The 22,404-nt window shown below is 42.3% G+C and overlaps 1 protein-coding gene across 3 annotated transcripts in view; it reads left to right on the top strand.

Annotated features, from left to right (window-relative positions):
* PLXNB2 (plexin B2) overlaps window positions 1–22,404 on the top strand; it is a 357,268-nt gene that overhangs the window by 207,936 nt on the left and 126,928 nt on the right. For all 3 annotated transcript variants that reach the window (XM_063927157.1, XM_063927155.1, XM_063927156.1), the window contains one exon: window positions 19,482–20,610. In XM_063927157.1, the coding sequence (XP_063783227.1) occupies window positions 19,495–20,610 (1,116 nt within the window). In that variant the 5' untranslated portion in view covers window positions 19,482–19,494. The remainder of the gene's footprint in view (window positions 1–19,481; window positions 20,611–22,404) is intronic.

Genomic DNA, 22,404 nt, shown 5'->3' with positions numbered 1-22,404 from the left:
GCATGACACCCAGTGCATGAAACCCCTGGCAACGAGCATGACACCCTGAGCATGAAAACCCCTGGCACCGTGCATGGAACCAAGAGCATGAAACCCCTGGCAACGAGCATGACACCCAGTGCATGAAACCCCTGACAACGAGCAGGTATTTGAAAAGTAATTAGAAGCCTTACTGTAGGACTTAATGTGTAATGGGCATTACGGTGTGTGGCATAATGTATCACGGACATTGCGGTGTGTGTCATAATGTGTCGCAGGCATTACGGTGTATGGTATACTCTATCGCTGGCATTGTGATATGTGGTATAATGTCTCAGGGTCATTGCAGTGTGTGGCATAATGTATCACGGACATTGCGGTGTGTGCCATAATGTGTCAGGCATTACGGTGTGTGGTATACTATATCACGGGCATTGTGGTATGTGGTATAATGTCTCAGGGTTATTACAGTGTGGCATAATATATAACGGGCATTGCGGTGTGTGGCATAGGGTATAACGGGCATTGCGGTATGTGTCACAGGCATTACGGTGTATGGTATACTATATCACGGGCATTGTGGTATAATGTCTCAAGGTCATTGCAGTGTGTGGCATAATGTGTCCCAGACATTGTATGTGCTATAATGTATCAGGGGCAGTGCAGTGTGTAGCATAATGTATAACGGGCATTGCGATTCCTGTCATAATGTGTCACAGGCATTACGGTGTGTGGCATAATGTGTCTGGGGCATTACAGTGTGTGCATATTGTGTCATGTGCATTATTGTGTGTGGAATAATGTCTAAGGGCCATTGCAGTATGTGGAATAATGTATACTGGGCATTACTATAAGGAGGAAAAATGACAAATAATGTAAGGGGCATGAATCAGGATTATTTTTCTTTTCTGTGGTGGCCAACGTCTGGGCGTGCAGGTTGCAAAACTGGGGTATAAGGTAGTCTTTTCCTGCAATACCACGCCCATTCCAACGAAGCCACGCCCATTCCAACGAAGCCACGTCCCTTATGGTGCCCCCCCTGTAATTTTTTTCTGGATCCGCCCCTGTAGACTACAATTATTTTGGTAGTGCAAATGTTCCATTTTCTGACTATTTCCATTTCCTATATTAACCCACTATGCAGGGTTCCACCCACCAATTCCTGCCAAATTGTGAAGCCCTTGGTATAGTGGTGGTAAGATCCTTAGTTTAGCTAGTGATTGCGTGCAAATAACATACCAGTATCAAACAAGGTGGGTGGTTTATAGACTTGCCAAAGAACGATATGACCAGGATGTTTTTTGGGGTAGTCTTCTGATTGAATGATTAATGAAATTAGAATTACGTTCAAAGGATGTGTGACTTCACAACACCGGCAGTACTGCATGGGCCTCCCTGACTCAATCACATGGCTCATTATTTTAATTTCTATTTTCTTTTTGGTACACTCCAGTCTTTGCTCCATTCAATGGCATGGCAACAGAAATTGGAGTTGCTGACTGCTGCCCACTTATTACACCAACCGCATGGTCTTTGTGTGACATTCACCGTGAAACAGAATTCTCTGGATTGAAATGCCAAAGTTAGCTCTAAGATTATGGCATCTCAACTTTGTATTTTTGTCCCTATTTTTGATATAGTGAATGAACTGTAAATAGAAATGCTAACAGATTTCTTCCCGGTCATATTTTGGAATCTCAGTCCTTATTCCTGGACAGCATTCAATTGAACCCTAGCTTATCAAGGATGGTAAAGCACAGATGACCAGCCTATGCGTCTGGACTCTGCAAGTGTGGTCTGTTTTTGGTGTAAACTGAATGTTTGATTAGCTGTACATTCTGTTTGGAATTACCTCATGTGGGGGGCCATAACATGGTACATGTTCTTTAGTAAACACCACCTGGTTAAAGAATATATATATATATATATATATATATATTTTTCCTGGTTTGTAAGAAACTCTAGTGCCACTCTGCCAGCATGAATTTACACAAGATTTCTGTTTTCATTATATACATATTATAAACACTGTATGAAAGTAAAAAAATGCAGTGTGCTGAGAAATGCTAGAAAATTGCTGTTTTTTTCCTTCCTGCTCTGCATTTTGAGTTCAGCTCTCAAGGGAACCATATTGTAGGCATCGCCATGGAAACATTTTGGAGAGGGAGGGGGGAAAATCCGCTCCAAGTTTAAGCTGTGTTCTGCTGTCCCTAAGAGATCCTCCAATGATCCGTGACTTCATGGGCTAATTAGGGAGGGAACAGTGATATACTCAAAACAAATGACAGCCGTCTATGTTGAGCTCTGGAATGAAGTTACTGTCAAATATTCTCTATTCGTTAAAATATATAGGGGTATATGCAATTGCGGTCGAATTCCCGAAATTGTCGAAAAACGGGACTTTTTCGCCCAAAAAAAAAAATCGACAATGCAATTCAGTACTTTCCGTCAAAAAAACGGACTTTCAAAATTCGACTTTTTGAAATTCGACATTTGTCAAATTCGACATTTCTGCAATGGTACAAATGCGGCAATTCGCCAAAAGTATATTCAATTGAAGTTTGGAAATTCGACAACAGTGCTTTTAGACAGTAAATTCGGCATTTTCAATCCGCCACACTTTGGTGGGGGAATCTAATAAAAAAAAATTAAAACATGTTTTTTTTGGTGTTTTTTTTATTGGTAATAGCATATCTATTTATATTAGAAGGTACTTGGTTTGTCTATTTTGGAGGCACAATTATTATTTATATATTTTTAAAAATATTATTATTTTTTTAAATGGAATGGTAAAATCCCGAAATAAAATGGCGTGGGGTCCCCCCTCCAAAGCATAACCAGCCTCGGGCTCTTCGAGCCGGTCCTGGTTCTAAAAATCCGGGGGGAAAAATGACAGGGGATCCCCCGTATTTTTAAAACCAGCACCGGGCTCTGCGCCTGGTGCTGGTGCAAAAAATACTGGGGACAAAAAGCGTAGGGGTCCCCCGTATTTTTTACACCAGCATCGGGCTCCACTAGCTGGACAGATAATGCCACATCCGGGGGTCACTTTTATACAGCGCCCTGTGGCCGTGGCATTAAATACCCAACTAGTCACCCCTGGCCGGGGTACCCTGGGGGAGTGGGGACCCCTTCAATCAAGGGGTCCCCCCCCCCAGCCACCCAAGGGCCAGGGGTGAAGCCCGAGGCTGTCCCCCCCCCCCCCCCCCCCCCCCATCCAAGGGCTGCGGATAGGGGGCTGATAGCCTTGAGAAAAGTGTAAGAATATTGTTTTTTCCAGTAGTACTACAAGTCCCAGCAAGCCTCCCCCGCAAGCTGGTGCTTGGAGAACCACAAGTACCAGCATGCGGGAGAAAAACGGGCCCGCTGGTACCTGTAGTTCTACTGGAAAAAAAATACCCAAATAAAAACAGGACACGCACACCGTGATAGTAAAACTTTATTACACACATGTCGACACACACATACTTACCTATGTTCACACGCCGACATCTGTCCACTTGTCCAAGTAGAATCCACGTGTACCTGTGAATAAAATTATACTCCCCTCAATCCAGTCTCCAGGTTATAATCCACGTACTTGGCAAAAAAAAAACACGAACACCCGGACCAAACGGACTGAAAGGGGTCCCATGTTTACACATGGGACCCCTTTCCACGAATGCCGGGACCCCACGTGACTGCTGTCACAGAAGGTCCCTTCAGCCAATCAGGAAGCGCTACTTCGTGGCACTCACCTGATTGGCTGTATGCGCGTCTGCTGTCAGACAGCGCATCGCACAGCTCCCTCCATTAGTTTCAATGGTGGGAACTTTGCGGGTAGCGGTGGGGTTACCCGCGGTCAGCCGCTGACCGCAGGTGACCTCACCGCTGACGCAAAGTTCCCACCATTGAATATAATGGAGAGGCTTTGCGATGCGCTGTCTGACAGCTCAGACGCGCATACAGCCAATCAGCAGAGTGCCAGGACGTTGCGCTCGCTGATTGGCTGAAGAGACCTTTCTGTGACAGCAGTCACGGGGGGGTCTCTGCATTCGGGGAAAGGGGTCCCATGTGTAAACATGGGACCCCTTTCAGTCCGTTTGGTTTGGGTGTTCGTTTTTTTTTTTTTTTGCCAAGTACGAGGATTATTTTAAAAGATCCGGACACTGGATTGAGGTGAGTATAATTTTTTTCACAGGTACCCCGGATTCTTCAGTGACTAGGGGGGCGTGGCAGTCGGTGGGTCAACATAGGTAAGTATGTATGTGTCGGCATGTATGAAATAAACTTTCTTTCACGGTGTGTGTCTCCTGTTTTTATTTGGGTATTTTTTCCCCAGTAGAACTACAGGTACCAGCGGGCCCGTTTTTCTCCCGCATGCTGGTACTTGTGGTTCTCCAAGTACCAGCTTGCGGGGGAGGCTTGCTGGGACTTGTAGTAGTACTACTGGAAAAAACAATATTCTTTCAAATTTCTCAAGGCTATCAGCCCCCCATCCGCAGCCCTTGGATGGGGGGGACAGCCTCGGGCTTCACCCCTGGCCCTTGGGTGGCTGGGGGGACGACCCCTTGATTGAAGGGGTCCCCACTCCCCCAGGGTACCCCGGCCAGGGGTGACTAGTTGGATATTTAATGCCACGGCCGCAGGGCGCTGTATAAAAGTGACCCCTGGCTGTAGCATTATCTGTCCAGCTAGTGGAGCCCGATGCTGGTGTAAAAAATACGGGGGACCCCTACGCTTTTTGTCCCCCGTATTTTTTGCACCAGCACCAGGCGCAGAGCCCGGTGCTGGTTTTAAAAATACGGGGGATCCCCTGTCATTTTTTCCCCCGGATTTTTAGAACCAGGACCGGCTCGAAGAGCCCGGGGCTGGTTATGCTTTGGAGGGGGGACCCCACGCAATTTTTTTTCAGGTTTTTTCCCGTTTTTAAAAAAATCGGATCAAAATCCGTCAAATCGGCCGTTTTTCGACAGCGGGACTGTCGAATCCGTTTTTTATTGAATATGGTAAATTTCGGCACCCACTTGCCGGAATTCGACGGTCGAATTGTGTCGAATTAAAAAACGGGCGAAAAATTGTCGCGATTCGCCGCTAATTGCATATACCCCTCAGTCTATAATAGTGTTGTAATAAAGCACTAGCACTCATCACAGCATAGCCATTGCAATGTTTGTTTTGGTACCCTTTTAAAAATAGAATACACTTATCCCTCAGCCTCGATGCTAAGCAGAGGGGTCCTTTCGGACACTGTTCTTATTTAAAATGGAACCAGGCAAGGATGCTAGCTGTCTCTCTTCATTTCCACCCAGGTGATAGAGCCACTGGCTGCCTTGGATGGGTGGATGGATGGATAATCTGGAAAACAGATTAGGAAGAGTACCAAAATTATCTCAGAATTTATATCCTTTTCACATAAACTCAAGTACGAATGCCCTTGCACAATCTGTATAAAGCCATAAGTCAATACAGTGGTTATAAGAGTGCTAACCCAAAATCAGATCATATGCCTCCTGTCAGAACAAAAACTGTCCGACTCTGAAGTACAACTTTAAATGGCAAAAGAAAACTGCATATGACTACTATAATATGACCTTTTGTATCTTGACAATTTTTATCCAGTTCAACATCAAGATGAATTGACCTCCTTAGCTAATTATCTTGTGTCTGACCAGGATCCTCCCAGTTGAAATGAGCATTATATCAAATTGGCTTTATCTTTTCCAAACACCCTATGGTTGCTCTCCGACCACTTTGCTAAACAAAGTTAAAAAATCTATATGATTTGTCTGACTTTCTTGATATGATAACTTATTTTCAGGGAAGAAAGAGACCTTCCAGATGTAAATTGTTACTGTTTGTCACCTCAGAGCTCACAAATTGGGCCCTTTTTATATGACTCTCATACTACTCTCTCTTGGATATATATCTAACTTTTAGTATCAATTTCAACACATTTATTGGGGCCAGGCAAATGACATAGGGTCCTGCCTCATAATTTCACAGCCAACAATAACATTTGCTTTTAAATTATGAGAACAGTATGGGATTAAGTGTTGATAAAACCCTGCCTTGACCATGTCTCCCATCTGGGCCAGTCCAGCCGGGATTTGGACATTCTGTAGATTTTGCTTAGGTTCAGTGACTCCTATCATATCACCAATAAAAATGTCCCTTACATATAGTAAGACCTTAATTTGACTTTATGCAAATCCAAAACTTGTTATATTCCATCTCTCTTTTTACTCACACCTTGAAGGAAGGCCCTCTCCCATTTTGAATTACAGTACAGGGGGATACACACGGAGAGATCCGTGCTTAAAATCTAAGCAATCTGACTAGATTGCTTAGAATTTAAGCACAGATCTCTCGTGTGTATGCCCAACAGCCACACATCGCTGTCGCCAGTGCTAGATTGCGCCCTCCCCCCTTCTGAGCACACACCTCGCTGTGCTGAGTGGGGGGAAGATGTGTGCTGAGCGGTCTGTGATAGATCGCTCAGCACACATCTCTTTAGTGTGTACCCCCCTTACCATAGCCATTCTCTATGCAAGGCCACGATTTTCCAAATGTAAAGACTATTCCTTGATGCACTTGTTCCTACCCAGAGTTGCCATAACAGGAATAGGTAAAGGAGACTTCGGTTAGGGCAGTGTAAGGGAAGAAATGGTACAAAGTAAATTTTCAACCACTGCCGGAGTCCTGACAGCCGTCAGATTCCTGGCAGAGTGAGGAGACGGGCGCCGGCATCTCGACAGTCGCCCCCCCGGGGGGGGGGGGTGGTAAGGGTTAGGCTGCGGGGAACGGGTGGGGTGTTAGGTTTAGGCACCACTGGGGAGGAAGTTATGGTCAGGCACTAAGGGGGTAGGTTAGGGTTAGGCTGTGGAGAGGGAGGGTTAGGGGTTAGGTGGGTACAGTCTTACCTGCCCCCTGTCGGGATTTAAATTATCGGGATGCCGACGTCTGTATTCTGGCCGCTGGCATCCTATCAGCCGGGATACCAGACTTAATCCCTTGGCTCATTCTCCTCCTTTCCCTATTCTTATCCCTTTTCTCTCCTTGTACCTGTGTTTTGTTTCAGCTACCCTTACTTACAAACTTAGAACTGTTCTTTGTCAATATTCTATTCTTATGTGAACACTATGGGGTCAATTCAGTTAGGAGCAAGTTTGCAAAAGTCAAATTATGCTATTTTATTTTATTTAAACCCTTGCAAGTGCATGACTATTCATTAGGAGTGGTGCAACAAAGGGTTCTCCACTGTGTCCCAACATTGTTTTTTTCACCCTAAAATAAAGATTTTCTCTGCCTTTTCACCTTCTAAGTAGATGTGCACCATAAAAGTATGAATTTCCATTGAAAAAGCAATGCGAATTGCAAATGGCATTTGCGGTTTAAGTTTGTAATGAGAACGGCTTGCAGGAGCAAATAGCACCTAATTGGATTGACCCCTTTATATTTTGCTAATAACTACAATATGGTTTAATCTGTATTACTGGTATTCTTGTATTGCTTAAGAGTTGTCATAAAAAAAAATAGTTTTCATTGACCAGTCTTTTATTTTTTATTTTTTTTCCATTAAATCCACAAACATGTCTTGAGTTTGTGTATATATTAAATATAAGCTTATGGGCACAGTATACTATTAAAAGTGCCATTTGTTATTTTTTATTATTATTATTTTGTCATTTTTGCATTGTCATCAAAACAAACCATTAAGTCGTAAGTGCATGACTATAACTATATTTTGATTGCGTTTTGTAGAATACACTGTTCTGAAAGTAGAAATTGTTTCAATTCTCACAAAACCTACTGTTTGTACTTGCAGTACATTTCTTTTTCTTTTTTTTTGGGGGGGGGCTCATTTTATACTATTGTTTGCATTTACATTGGTGTATGCATTTGGGAAGCCATCAGTGAGCTCCAAATGCTGGTAATATCATTTTATGAGTCCTGTGGTTAACAGGGGATACGGTCATTAGGTCGACCACACTTAGGTCGACAGTCATTAGGTCAACCACTATTGGTCGACATGCATTAGGTCGACATGGTCACTAGGTCGACATGGCAAAAAAAGGTCAATATGCGTTTTTCACTTTTTTCACTTTTTTCATTTTTTTTTTACTTTTTCATACTTTACGATCCACGCGGACTACAATTGGGAAGAGCAACCTGTGCCGAGCACAGCGAGGCACCTAGCCGAAGCGTGAGCCATGCGAGGGGTCACGGTGCACTAATTGGGGTTTCCCGTCACTTTACGATGAAACTGACACCAAAAAATGTTTGAAAAAACTCATGACGACCTTTTTTCCATGTCGACCTTGTTTATGTCGACCTAATGACTGTGTCGACATATTTCAAGTGTCGACCTAGTCACTGTTGACCAATAGTGGTTGACCTAATGACTGTCGACCCTATGACACATACCCGTTAACAGTCCTTCCTGTGCCTGTTCCACTACCAGACATCCAGCTACGCTGTTTTTTTGCTGGTTAAGCAAGTGAGATTGTATGCAAGAATACAAAATTATCAAACTAGAAAGCCCATCTTCAGAAATGTAATAAACGGTTACCTCCTAATTTACTCTAGTAGAACAAAGTAATAGTAAATTAGTGTCGGGAATAAAACGTGCTGTACTTAATATTACAGCCCAACATTCAAAGTTTTCTTTGTTAAGGGGCATACACATGGTGCGATTTTAACTACCGATATGCACTATGTAGTCTATATAGATAGTAAACATAGTGCATATCGCACTTTGTGTACACAGCTTGTGATGCCGATGCATGCTCCAGCGGGGTTGGCATCACAAGTAAAAATAGACTATGCAGGCAGGTCAATTTTGATTATAAAGTGTACAATCTAGTACATTGTATAGTCAAAACCGCACCGTGTGTTTAGTCAATATCGGTGGATTTTGGCTCTGGGGTGATAAAGGGAAATCGCATAGTGCAAATCTGTCACATAGGCAGAATCGCACCGTGTGTTCAGTCAATATCGGTGGATTTTGGCTCTGGGGTGATAAAGGGAAATCGCATAGTGCAAATCTGTCACATAGGCAGAATCGCACCGTGTGTATGCCCCTTTACAAAGTAACGGACTGTGCTGATATCAGCAGTTGTCATCTGGCAATTTAATACCAGGAGATTTCAAAGAGCAAGTTTAAAGACTGTAAACCAGTGCAATTTGTCAACACCAGTGTTGGGGGGGGGGGGGGATAAAACATTTGGGGGGGGGGGTTTAAAAGGTATATTCAATTAGCGTTGGATCCGACAACTCCTATTAAATCTCATCTCAATTTGACCTTTTCAAGTCGAATTGAGATGAGGAAACCAGAGGAGGAGAGGGGGGAGGAGCCGCAGGGAGACCAGCGGGGACAGCTGCTGGCAGACGGAGGAGATCAGCGCTACAGTAGCGCTGCAGGAGGATGTCACACAGCCACCCGACCTCAAGACAGTGTCCACCCAGCTCGAGCAAGCGTGACCTCACTTGCTGGAGCCGGGTGGAAGCTGCCGTGAGCGGCGCAGCTGTGTGACATCCTGCTGCAGCGCTACTGCAGCGCTGATCTCCCCCTTTTCGACCATCTATCGGTTTTGGCCCCGTTTTCGACACAAGCACGTGGATCGGCAGCTATTCCGCCGATCCATGTACTTTTCGACAAGTTGAATTCATCGACTTGTAGAAAAATTTTGGGATATAGGTGGAATCACGATTCGACCTTAAAAAGTCGAAAACTGCCGTCTTTTCGACAGACTGCAGCTTTCGACTTTAATTGAATATACCCCAAAACCCTTTATTCATTTATTTTGTTTACACCAGGTTGTTGTTTTTTTTTTTTTGCCTCAGTGTTTTAATGGGGGGAAAAAATCAACCATGTTTTTGATGCTTTCTAACATTAATAATGTTATTGGGCTTTGATTTACCACAAGGGTCCGTGAATACCACAAGGATCCGTACTCGGACCACTACTGTTCAACATATTTATCAATGACCTAGAAATAGGCCTGGAAAGCACAGTGTAAACCTTTGCAGATGATACTAAACTGTAAGGTAATTAATTCAGAATTGGATGTGGAATCCTTGCAGAATGATCTATCTAAACTTGAACTCTGGGCGTCTAAATGGAAAATGAGGTTCAATACAGACAAATGCAAGGTTATGCATTTTGGGACTAAAAACAAACTTGCATCCTATATATTAAATGCAGAACGCTTAGGGGAAACAGAGTTGGAAAAAGATTTGGGGGTATTAATTGATAATAGGCTTAATAACCGTACACAATGCCAAAACGCAGTAAAGAAGGCAAGTAAGGTGCTAGCGTGCATAAAAAGGGGAATTGAGACAAGGACTCGGATGTAATCATGCCGCTGTATAAGGCATTGGTACGTCCGCACCTGGAATATTGTGTTTTGGGCACCGTTGTATAAAAAAGACATCAGTGAACTCGAAAGTGTTCAAAGGCGAGCTACTAAATTGATTAAAGGCCTAGAACAGTGATGGCTAACCTTGACACTCCAGCTGTTGTTGAATTACACATCCCAGCATGTCCTGCATCAGTTTTAGCAAGGCCAAATAGCAAAACTGTAGCAGGGCATGCTGGGATGTGTAGTTCAACAACAGCTGGAGTGTCAAGGTTAGCCATCACTGGCCTAGAAGGACTAGACTATAAGGAAAGACTTACTAGGCTGAATATGTATACACTAGAAAAGAGGCGCCTAAGAGGAGATATTATTAATATCTTCAAATATGTAAAGGGACATCACAAAGAGTTATCAGAGGAATTATTTATTAAAAGAACACAGTTTAGGACACGTGGGCACTCGCTGCGACTGGAGGAGAGAAAGTTCCGAACGTAACGGAGGAAAGGGTTCTTCACTGTTAGGGCAATCAGGATGTGTAATTCCCTGCCAGGAAAGGTGGTAATGGCAGACTCTGTAATTGGATTTAAAAAAGGAATGGATAAATTTCTGAATGAAAAAGCTATCCAAGGTTATTATACTTAAAATATCAACGTGGTTAATCTGGGGGTAACATGAGTTATAGTAGCTAACTAGTCATAAAACATTATTTAGCAAGTATGTAGAATCATCACAACTTAAAATAGGTTGAACACCATGGGCAGTTTGCCTCTATTCAACCTCAAATACTATGATACTATGATATTTGATTTATTTTACATCTTTCAATAAAACCAATTTTTTACAGCTTATAATTCCTGTTACAGCTGAATATATATAGATAGAATAAACCTATTAATACATACAAAGTATATTCAGAGGGAGGTAGTCAATTACCCGCAAAAGTGCAGCAGGAGCGAAAAACGTTTGATTTTTTTAATTTTTTTTAGCCCCCTATTTAATAAGGCCCCTCAACAACAAAAAAAAGCTGCTGACCTATGTATTTTCAGACCACTTATCGCAGGTCTAGGGGGCACTTATTGCGGATTATGCAAAGCACAATCCCCAATAAATACTGCCATCAGCGATAATCTCCGGCTTATTAGAGATAATTGGATAGCTCCCGGCAAACCAGTTAGCCGTGGTAAAATACCGTGGATAATTGGATACACCTATGTGATAGATGAAATTGAAAATAAGAGCAACAAGTTAATGTTAAGCATTAGTCCTACTTATTACTTATTATAAATAAATTCTGAATAGTAATACAAAATGGATAATGCAAAAGCGCTTTTCAGAGAGACATGTACATACACGCAAGGAGGAGTTAAGTATTAGCACTGGGCATGCCACTGGCATTAAATGGGCAGAAAACATTGCGAAAGAGTAGAGGAAAAGCAGAAAGTAAGAGAAATCAAGTGGTTGAAAAATGGAATAGACAGAGAAATCTATGAAAGAAGTTAAGTGGGAAATTAAAGCAGATAAAGTTACATTTAACCGTAAGAAACAAATCCAAACAATCAAGCAGTGTGGTCAGTATGATACTCCTGAAAATCCAAAATAGCAAGTGGATGATTTTTTCTTGTAGAGCCCATTGTAAGCTTGCACAAAGCCCTCTCCCTTGCCCAGTCCTAATGGACAGGTTTCTATTATATGTAAGTCAAAACAGACTGCTACAAGTTACTAGACACATGCGACAAGCTAAGGAGCTTAAAGTCACTTATTTCTAATCGGCCCTTGCTTGCTTTTGAACATTTGTTTCCAATATAACAGGTTTCATACTACCCTAAAAGAAGAGTTGACAAATACAGTTCCTTTGTTAACAAGTGCACTTTAGACACTGTGAAAGGTTGTTAACATACTTCACTCTAACAGCAGTTGTTGCTTTGTGTTCCCATAATGTACAGTATTAGCTTATTATGGTTCTACAGTGCTAAAAAAAATTCAGCTATTTATGATCTATCCTCCACCTCCAACATAAAAATATCACTGTGTTGCTTCCAGGGGCTGCCTGGGCAGGGGGGCAGGGTGCCATCTGCCCCCCAGGCCAGTGCAATTTAAGTGCTCCAGGGCCACCTGACTGCAGATTCCCAGTGAAAAGCTGGGTCACTTGTTTGAGTTTGCCCTCCAGGCTGAAAGTTGCCAGCCACCACCTGGTTGCTTCTACTATGAAGATGGGTGTACAAATCCTATACTTCCAATAGAAAGTCATTGCAATTGACTTTTGGGGTTTAGTTTGGGGTTTATTCCCTTGTTTTATATAATGTGTTTACTTTTCATAAACATATTGCACCAATTTGCCTTTTATTGTTCTCACGCTATACGTTAATTTGTGGCCTTTACAGTCTGACAAACAGCTAAAACTTCCTATCTTTCAGTAAGACGGATAAGTGCATAGGTCTGACAAACTGGAGTTTTTTTGAAGAATTAGGAATGTATGTGTAGATTGTAAACTTGCGAGCAGGGCCTTCTTACCTGTCTGTTTTTACCCAGTTTTGTTCTACTACTGTTCTAATTGTAAAGCGCAACGGAATTTGCTGCGCTATATATGAAACTGTTAATAAATAATAGTCTATGGGCAGTATTCAATTGAAGTTGGAACTTCCGTCGAGTCGGAAAGACGGCAGTTTCCGACTTTTTTAGGTCGAATCATGATTCGACCTACAGTGTATTCAATAGGCTGCCGTTTTTCCGACTTGTAGGAAAACACTTGGATCTGCGGATTAGCCGCGGATCCACGTGTTTTGTCGGATTTGCGGCCAAATACGTCAAGTTTTAGTACCGTTTTCGACAATGTCAATCCGACTTTAAAAAAAGTCAGATTGACATTGTCGAAAATAGGCAAAACTAGTCGGAATTGCCCGCGAATTGAATACTCTCTGTCAGAGAGGATCCGATATGCATTGAATAGACAAAGAATGTTTGACCTAGCGCCAGTCGGTGATTTAAATACCGGCTGCTTTTTAGTGGGTATACTCACCCCACTCACATAAAAATACACACAAAATCTCCACAAGTGGAGAAGAAAAAAAAGCGCTGGTATTTAAACAAAGTAAACAATTTAATAATTAATACAGTTCATACAAATTATTTAAAATATCACAGTATATAAAAGAAAGAAGCGCTTTGGAGATAGATATATATATATATATATATATATATATATATATATATATATATATATATACTCTATCTCTATCTATTTTTTTAATACCGGCCAGCATTTAGAAAAAGTCCCAAATAAACGTTTCTTTAGATTAAACCACAAAGATGTTTAACTGTATAATCAGCACAGAAAAGTGGTGAGTAGCCTTTTAGATACATGGGTACTTTACCCATCAGCGAGGTTACTTATTAGAAATAGTCCTCCCGACCGCTGGTGGCAATTCCTTTTATCACGGTCATATCCAGAGGAAAAGTAAGCTGGTAAGTGTGTTATTATGAGAATGAGTTTCTCCAGGTATTCGGCTCCTGTTCGCAGCTCGTGTCAAGACAGCAATGACACTCCCACCGCTCCCACAGGTGTACTGCTCTCACTGCTGTGCTACTTCGTCAGCTGATCAGTGCAAGATATAGTGTGGCAATTCTGCTGATTTTAAAAACAAGGGACCAAGTGTACTGCCGGCTTGTAGATATTCAAACAAATTGACGCTTTTCCCCGCCTGGACCTGGTATCGGCGGCTTCATCAGGATGAGATGACATTGAATAGACCCCTTAGAGCAGAGGTTCTCAAACTCGGTCCTCAGGACCCCACACAGTGCATGTTTTGCAGGTAACCCAGCAGGTGCACAGGTGTATTAATTACTCACTGACACATTTTAAAAGGTCCACAGGTGGAGCTAATTATTTCACTTGCGATTCTGTGAGGAGACCTGCAAAACATGCACTGTGTGGGCCCCCGAGGACCGAGTTTGAGAACCTCTGCCTTAGAGTTTTGGAACAAAAGTTGTACATTTTAATTGCAGGAAAAACGGGGACGAATTGAATAACTAAAAAAAAAATTTAGAAAGCCCCCCGTTTTTCGCATCCAAAAAGTTTTCGGATCTAATTGAATATCCCTCTTAAGTCTGTGAGCTCATTAGCAATGCTGTCAAAGGAGAGCAGTGAAAACATAAAGTAAGCCTGATTCAGAGGCGTATGCAGTAGTGGCTGCGACTTTATGCTAATGCTGTAGCCGATGGGCTGTCTGAGGCTCCCTGGCTGTAACTCTTAATATGCTGCGCAAATAGTCACACCATCAGGCAGACATAAGCTGCACCAATGGACATTATAGCATCTTTATGGTTGCTTAGAATGTGCAATAGTACATGGACACCGGTGCCAGTGGAACTGCCTCTTCCAAAGCAGTCCCTGACACCAGTGCACCCCTGACGCACCACCCAGGAAAGCATATCTGATTTGCATGGATTTCGATGAAATTCTGTTCTGCGTTCACCCGTGGAAACCATAGAGAAGCATGCGCAGATTTAAAACATCTGGTAATATCACCCAGTGTTTTAAATGCATCCACCTCTGAATTAGACCCATACTTTCTTGTTCAGCACAGTTTGGAAGATGATAGGTTTTACAAAAGACCATTGAGTGATAGCAACAATCAGTGGGTTGCTGGTTATAATCAATGGGTTTACTATCATTCATGGAGATCTGAAAAAGTCAATCAGTTCCTGCATGTACAGCTGTAATCTCCATTCCTCTGTGTATGCACGGCCATGACCAATCAGTAGTCTCCCACTGATGGTTAAACACCATTGACCAGTGATGGTTACCCTGTCGATGGACAGCCCCCAAATAGAGAGTGTACTCCAGATTAAACTAAATAAGTAACTTAAAGTATGCAGTATGTACCTAAAAGTTAACTCTGTTTAAAACACTGTTTAGCAATATGTAAGATGCTAAGGTTATCACACAGATGGAGCTCACAGAAAGTTATTGCACAGGAACATAAATTAAGTGTTGAAGGCACCTTATTCAGTAAAATATTCCATATGGAGCTAGACATTTAATTTAAAATTAAAGCATTTGTTTTAAGTTTTTAAATTTCATGATTTCTTGTGTTAAATATGTATACAGTACAACAGTAATTGAAAGTGAACTTCATGTTTTTTTTCTCCACTATGAAACAGAGTACCATGCTGATTATTTGTGTGGTAATAATGTATGCCTTTGTTAAGCACCTAAAACAAATTGGGATATGTAATGTTAATTGAACCTAGCGTTTTTAAGTATTTGCGAAAAATGACAGTTTTTACCATAACTCGAGACGTAAGGTAGATAGTGATTTGGTTTGGATTTTTGGATTCAGGAGGAAGAGTTACCTTAGGGGTCCAAATTTTGTGTCGATTCCTTAATAAACACCCGTGATACTTCAAATAAACTGGATAAAGAAGCCGCAATTGGTAAATAATTTAATAAATTGAAAAATCTATATTTAATAAACAAATTGTCAGACAGTTGAAGTATTTGGCAGAAATAGGTTTTTTTACATCCTCTCTTAACTAATACATTTTCATAAAAATCGGAGACTGGTGGTGGACATGCCTGGTTGAACTGACATGGAATGACGCTTTAGCATTGGTGAAAGTTAACTAATAGGCCTTTCTGCAAGCTTTATATACCTCCCAACAGTTAGATACATGTAATCGGGACAAATGAAGGCACCCCCCCCCCCCTCCCCATTCCACCGAAACCCAACTCTATACAATGAAATGTCCACTTTTGTGAAAACTCTGCTCCTCTCAAAAAGTCAAATCGAATTTGTCCCATCAAAATCAGGACAGTTTGAGGTTATGGACTTCTTTCACTTTGCCTCCTCTATGGGGTATATGCAATTGCGGTCGAATTCGCGGCAATTATCGCCGTTTTTTAATTCGACCAAATTCGCCAGGTGAATCCCGGCAGGTGCCTGCCGGGATTCACCATATTCAATGAAAAACGGATTCGCCAGAATCGCGGGCGAAAATCGGCCGATTTGGCGGATTTTGCCGCGATTTTAAAAAACGGGAAAAAACGTGAAAAACCCGAAAAAAAATATGGCGTGGGGTCCCCCCTCCAAAGCATAACCAGCCTCGGGCTCTTTGAGCTGGTCCTGGTTCTAAAAATGCAGGGGAAAAATTGGCCAGGGATCCCCCGTATTTTTAAAACCAGCACCGGGCTCTGCGCCTGATGCTGGTGCCAAAAATACGGGGGACAAAAAGAGTAGGGGTCCCCCGTATTTTTCACACCAGCATCGGGCTCCACTAGCTGGACAGATAATGCCACAGCCGGGGGTCACTTTTATGCCGTGCCCTGCGGCCGTGGCATCAAAAATCCAACTAGTCACCCCTGGCCGGGGTACCCTGGGGGAGTGGGGACCCCTTCAATCAAGGGGTCCCCCCCCCCCAGCCACCCAAGGGCCAGGGGTGAAGCCCGAGGCTGCCCCCCCCATCCAATGGGCTGCGGATGGGAGGGCTGATAGCCTTTGTGAAAATTAAAAGATATTGTTTTTTCCATTAGTACTACAAGTCCCAGCAAGCCTCCCCCGCAAGCTGGTACTTGGAGAACCACAAGTACCAGCATGCGGGAGAAAAACGGGCCCGCTGGTACCTGTAGTACTACTGGGAAAAAAATACCCAAATAAAAACAGGACACACACACCTTGATAGTAAAACTTTATTTCATACACCGACACACACATACTTACCTATGTTGACACGCCGACTGCCACGGTCTCCGACGATCCGAGGGTACCTGTGAAAAAATGGTACTCACCTTCCAGCGTCCAGAGGTACATCCAGGTCCAGGGTATAATCCACGTACTTGGTAAAAAAAAAAAACGAACACGATCCACCGGACTAATGAAAGGGGTCCAATGTTTTCACATTAGACTCCTTTCCCCGAATGCCGGGACATCACGTGACTCCTGTCACTGATGTCCCTTCAGCCAATCAGGAAGCGCTACTTCCGTGGCGCTCACCTGATTGGCTGTGCGCCGTCTGGACTCTGACAGCGCCTCGCAAAGCCGCTCCATTACTTTCAATGGTGGGAACTTTGCGGGTAGCGGTGGGGTCACCCGCCGGTCAGCCGCTGACCGGCGGGTGACCTCACCGCTAGCCGCTAAGTTCCCACCATTGAATATAATGGAGGGAGCTATGCGATGCGCTGTCTGAGTTCAGACAGCGATCAGCCAATCAGGTGAGCGCAACGAAGTTGCGCTTCCTGGTTGGCTTAGAGACCTGTCAGTGACAGCTGTCACTGACAGGTCTCATTCGTGGAAAGGTGTCCCATGTGTCAGCATGGGACCCCTTTCAGTCCGTTATGGAGCGGGTATTTGCGATTTATTTTTTTGCCAAGTACGTGGATTTATCTCTGGACCCTGGTTGAGGTGAGTATATTGAACTTTTCTTTTCAGGTATCCGTGGATTCTACATGGAGAAGAGGACCGATGTCGGCGTGTGAACATAGGTAAGTATGTGTGTGTCGGTAGTGTGTAATAAAGTTTTACTGTCGACGGTGTGTGTGTCCTGTTTTTATTTGGGTATTTTTTTCCCAGTAGTACTACAGGTACCAGCGGGCCCGTTTTTCTCCCGCATGCTGGTACTTGTGGTTCTCCAAGTACCAGCTTGCGGGGGAGGCTTGCTGGGACTTGTAGTACTAATGGAAAAAACAATATCTTTCTATCACAAAAGGCTATCAGCCCTCCCATCCGCAGCCCATTGGATGGGGGGGGACAGCCTCGGGCTTCACCCCTGGCCCTTGGGTGGCTGGGGGGGGGGGGACCCCTTGATTGAAGGGGTCCCCACTCCCCTAGGGTACCCCGGCCAGGGGTGACTAGTTGGATATTTAATGCCACGGCCGCAGGGCACGGCATAAAAGTGACCCCCGGCTGTGGCATTATCTGTCCAGCTAGTGGAGCCCGATGCTGGTGTTAAAAATACGGGGGACCCCTAGTCTTTTTGTCCCCCGTATTTTTGGCACCAGCATCAGGCGCAGAGCCCGGTGCTGGTTTTAAAAATACGGGGGATCCCCTGTCAATTTTTTCCCCGCATTTTTAGAACCAGGACCAGCTCAATGAGCCCGAGGCTGGTTATGCTTTGGAGGGGGGACCCCACGCCATTTTTTTTTATGATTTTACCCTTCCAGCATAAAAAAAAAAAAAAAAAAAAATAATAATATTTTAAAAAATATATAAATAATATTTGTGCCTCCCAAAAAAAAAAAAAAAAGTACCTAAGCCCTTCTAATATAAATAGATCTGCTATTCCCAGAAAAAAAAACACCAAAAAAAACATGTTTAAAATTTTTTTATTTGTTTTCACCCTCCAAAGTGTGGCGGATTGAAAATGACGAATTTGCTGTCTAAAAGCACTGCTGTCGAATTTCCAAACTTGAATTGAATATGCTTTGGTCGAATTGCAGCACTTGTATCATTGCAGAAAAGTCGAATTTGCAAAAATTCGAATTTCAAAAAGTCGAATTTTGAAAGTCCGTTTTTTGGTCGGAAAGCACTGGATTGCATAGGGGAATTTTTTTTTTTGGTCGAAAATGACCCGAAATTCGACCACAATTGCATATACCCCTATGACTTTAAGCACAGGTTCCTTATTCATAAAGTGCATTTTCATTTGGCACTGGATTCCAGTTTCACAGGCGTCACTTGTATTACCATTGTCTGCTAAATAGTAATCCTCCTGCACTATTTTTGAGAAGGCATGATTAGACTGAGAGTGAAAATTACAGATTTATGGATATGCTGTATTTACTAAAGTGCAGATTTTCAGAAGTGGAGATGTTCCCCATATCAACCAGTTGGCTTTTAGATATTCTCTTCTAGAAGGTGTTAGATAATAAGTAGAATCTGATGGGCAACGTCTCCATCTCTGAACAGTAGTCAATATTAGTAAATATACCCCTGAGAGGGAAGTTTGTAGTGTGAGAGAACAGTAAGAGTAATAAATGTAGTTCAGATAGAGCCTCCTGGTAGCCATTAATTTGTACTAAAATTGAATTGGAATAACATATCATTTTATTGTATTAAAATGGAATCTAGAGACCCCGAAGAGGAATGCTGGACTTTGGCATCAAAGGTTGTGCACAAGCCTGCTTTTATAAATACAATATTAATAATTTTCTTTTTTCTCCTCTTCTAGGCTTCATCCAGAAATGGCCACATGGATTCAGCTTGTATACATTTTGATTTATGCTACAGAAGTGTCAAAAGGAGAACAGTTTCATTCTTTTTTGAGTGACACAGAATTAAATCATCTAACGGTTAACCATGACACAGGCATTGTCTACATCGGAGCAGTTGACCGTCTGTACCAGCTTTCCGGTGACCTTAAATTACTTGTCAATTTTACAACTGGACCAAGACTTGATCATAAGAAATGTACGCCACCTATTGAGGCCCCTGCCAGCCAATGTACAGACGCAGACTTAACACACAATTATAATAAACTGCTTCTGCTTGATGTGCCGAATAATCGGGTGGTTGTATGTGGAAGCTTATTTAAAGGAATCTGCTCTTTGAGGGGTATAGATAACATATCTAAGGAGCTATTTTATGATGATACCAAGGGAGAGAAGTCTTTTGTTGCCAGCAATGACGAGCAGGTTGAAACTGTAGGTCTGATTGCCAATATGCCCAAATCAATCAACATGCCCAACGTGACACGGGCTCTGTTTGTTGGGAAAGGTACAAGCCAGTATGACAATGGAATCGTTATTAGCACTAGAATACTCAATACAAATGATGAAAGAGGACCCTTTGAAACAATTTCAGATTCTGCAACTTTTAAGTATGGCTATTCATCTGTCAGTACTCAGCAGTTTGTCACAGTGTTTGAAGATACAGAACGTGTTTATTTTATCTCTAGTCGCATAGACAAAACCTTAAAAAAAAATAGGACACTTATTACCCGATTGTGTATTAAGGATTTGTACTACTTTTCCTACGTTGAGATGGATCTTGGCTGTATAGACCGGAACAACATTCCCTACAACATCTGCACTTCGGCTTTTCTTGCTCATCCAGGACAAGAGTTAGCAGGGACAATAGGGATTTCCAGTGACAGTAAAGTTCTCTTTGGAGTTTTTAGCACTTTTATAAATAACCAGGAGAGATCTGCTCTGTGCATGTTTTCCATGGAGAGTATTAACAAGAAGTTTGAAGAAAATAGAGAAGAATGTTACACTAGTACTACAGAACTATTAAACAAAGATGGAGAACCAGTCTTTTCCAAGCCGTTTGGTGATAAAATAGGTTGTGTGGGAAAACAGGTAATGTGTCTCATAACAAACACATACACACACACACACACAATTGTGTTTGTTTTTTTTAAACCTCGTTTTGTGTTGTTGTTTTTTTTTTTAACTACATTGTTTTTAGCATGCATTTGGGCAAATATAATTGTTTGGATCAATATCGGAATCACTGCAATCGCCTTGTTTACTGTTATTATCCAACCACATAGCAGGTTCCAATGACCCGTTTGCTCAGCTGAAAAGTCCAGATTGGGCGATGAGTCTGTACGCCCTCCGGTACTAAATATTATTTTGAAAAGTATTTGTTTACTTTTACCCATCGTCTGTCTACACAGTTTGGGTCCTTTAACATTATTTAAAATTATACAGTGTACCATAACAGGTATAAATCTATGAATATGCAAGTACCTAGCGCTTGCATCATCAAGATGACTTTTCACATTGACTTAATTAGTTATGATGGTTAGTGGTGTTATAGTCTAGCATTTACAATTGGAATTATATTGGGTGTAAGATAGATATATATATATCTGTGAGTGTGTGTATTATACTTACAGCTGACCTTAAGTGCAAGTAGATGAACAAGCAGGTAAATAGGGTAGGGGGGTGGGGGAGATTTGAAAATTACAGATCTGGCTTCCTTGATAAATATATTATGTGGCACAGCAATACTACAGCAGTGTTAAGCTGGGTATACACTATACAATTATCAGGAATACCATCTGTTCAATCTAGCTGGTTGAAATTAAAATCTGGTAATGTATGGGAGCAGATGACAATAACCATGTGCTCCCAAATGATAAAAAATTGACAAAAAGGTTGTTTAGACAGCTAGATTTCACAGATGGTCTGCAGATAATGTATAGTGCAGGTATTCCCAATCTCGTTCCCAAGACACAGTAATGCTGGCTACACATCGGAGCGATGTAATGAAGGACAGAACGATCACTATTCCATCCTTCATTACACTGCACCAGGTCGCATGCAGTATCTTCCATGACCCACGGGAATGCACACCGCCCGATATGCACGACATGTCATTCTGATTCGGACGGAAACAACATATTGTGCCGATATCAGCCAGGTGTGTACCAACCTTAAGTTCAGCTTTTAGTACATTCCTTGATTGAGCACAGGTGACTTCATTAGTACCTCAGGTATTTTGATTTACCCGTATGTGCTAAAGCCTGGATATCACTAAAACCTGCACTGTTAATGTGCCTTGAGGACCGAGGTTGGGAATGCCTGGTATAGTGTATGCCCTTCTTTAGTTCTTTAAAGGATAGTTCTTTGTAAATAATAAAATTGTCACCTATGGAAAATAAAGACATTTGGAAATAAAATTGTTGATCTCAGTTGTTGAAAAAGTACAAAACAATCAATACACATGTATCATATGATTATTTTAATATTCACAGATAATTTAGCACATTATATCAAACATCTGGCCTGGTGAAAACAAATGTGCAAATCACAACAACCTGATAATTAGACATAACTAGTTAGGAAAGACTAGCCCTGCAGTCTTCTAGGTCCAGCAGTACACTTGCCAGCCAAACACTTGGAAAGATTTCCCAGATCTTCCTCTGGCAGTCAAATTAATAGCGGACAGTCCCAGCTGACAAGGCGTCCACTGGATAAAGCTGTTTCTCTATCGTCCTAAGTGGATGCTGGGGTTCCTGAAAGGACCATGGGGAATAGCGGCTCCGCAGGAGACAGGGCACAAAAAAGTAAAGCTTTTACCAGATCAGGTGGTGTGCACTGGCTCCTCCCCCTATGACCCTCCTCCAGACTCCAGTTAGATTTTGT

This window comes from Pseudophryne corroboree, chromosome 6 (genome assembly GCF_028390025.1).
Source record: "Pseudophryne corroboree isolate aPseCor3 chromosome 6, aPseCor3.hap2, whole genome shotgun sequence".
Taxonomy (NCBI): domain Eukaryota; kingdom Metazoa; phylum Chordata; class Amphibia; order Anura; family Myobatrachidae; genus Pseudophryne; species Pseudophryne corroboree.
This window is presented reverse-complemented; position numbering and strand designations above follow the sequence as displayed.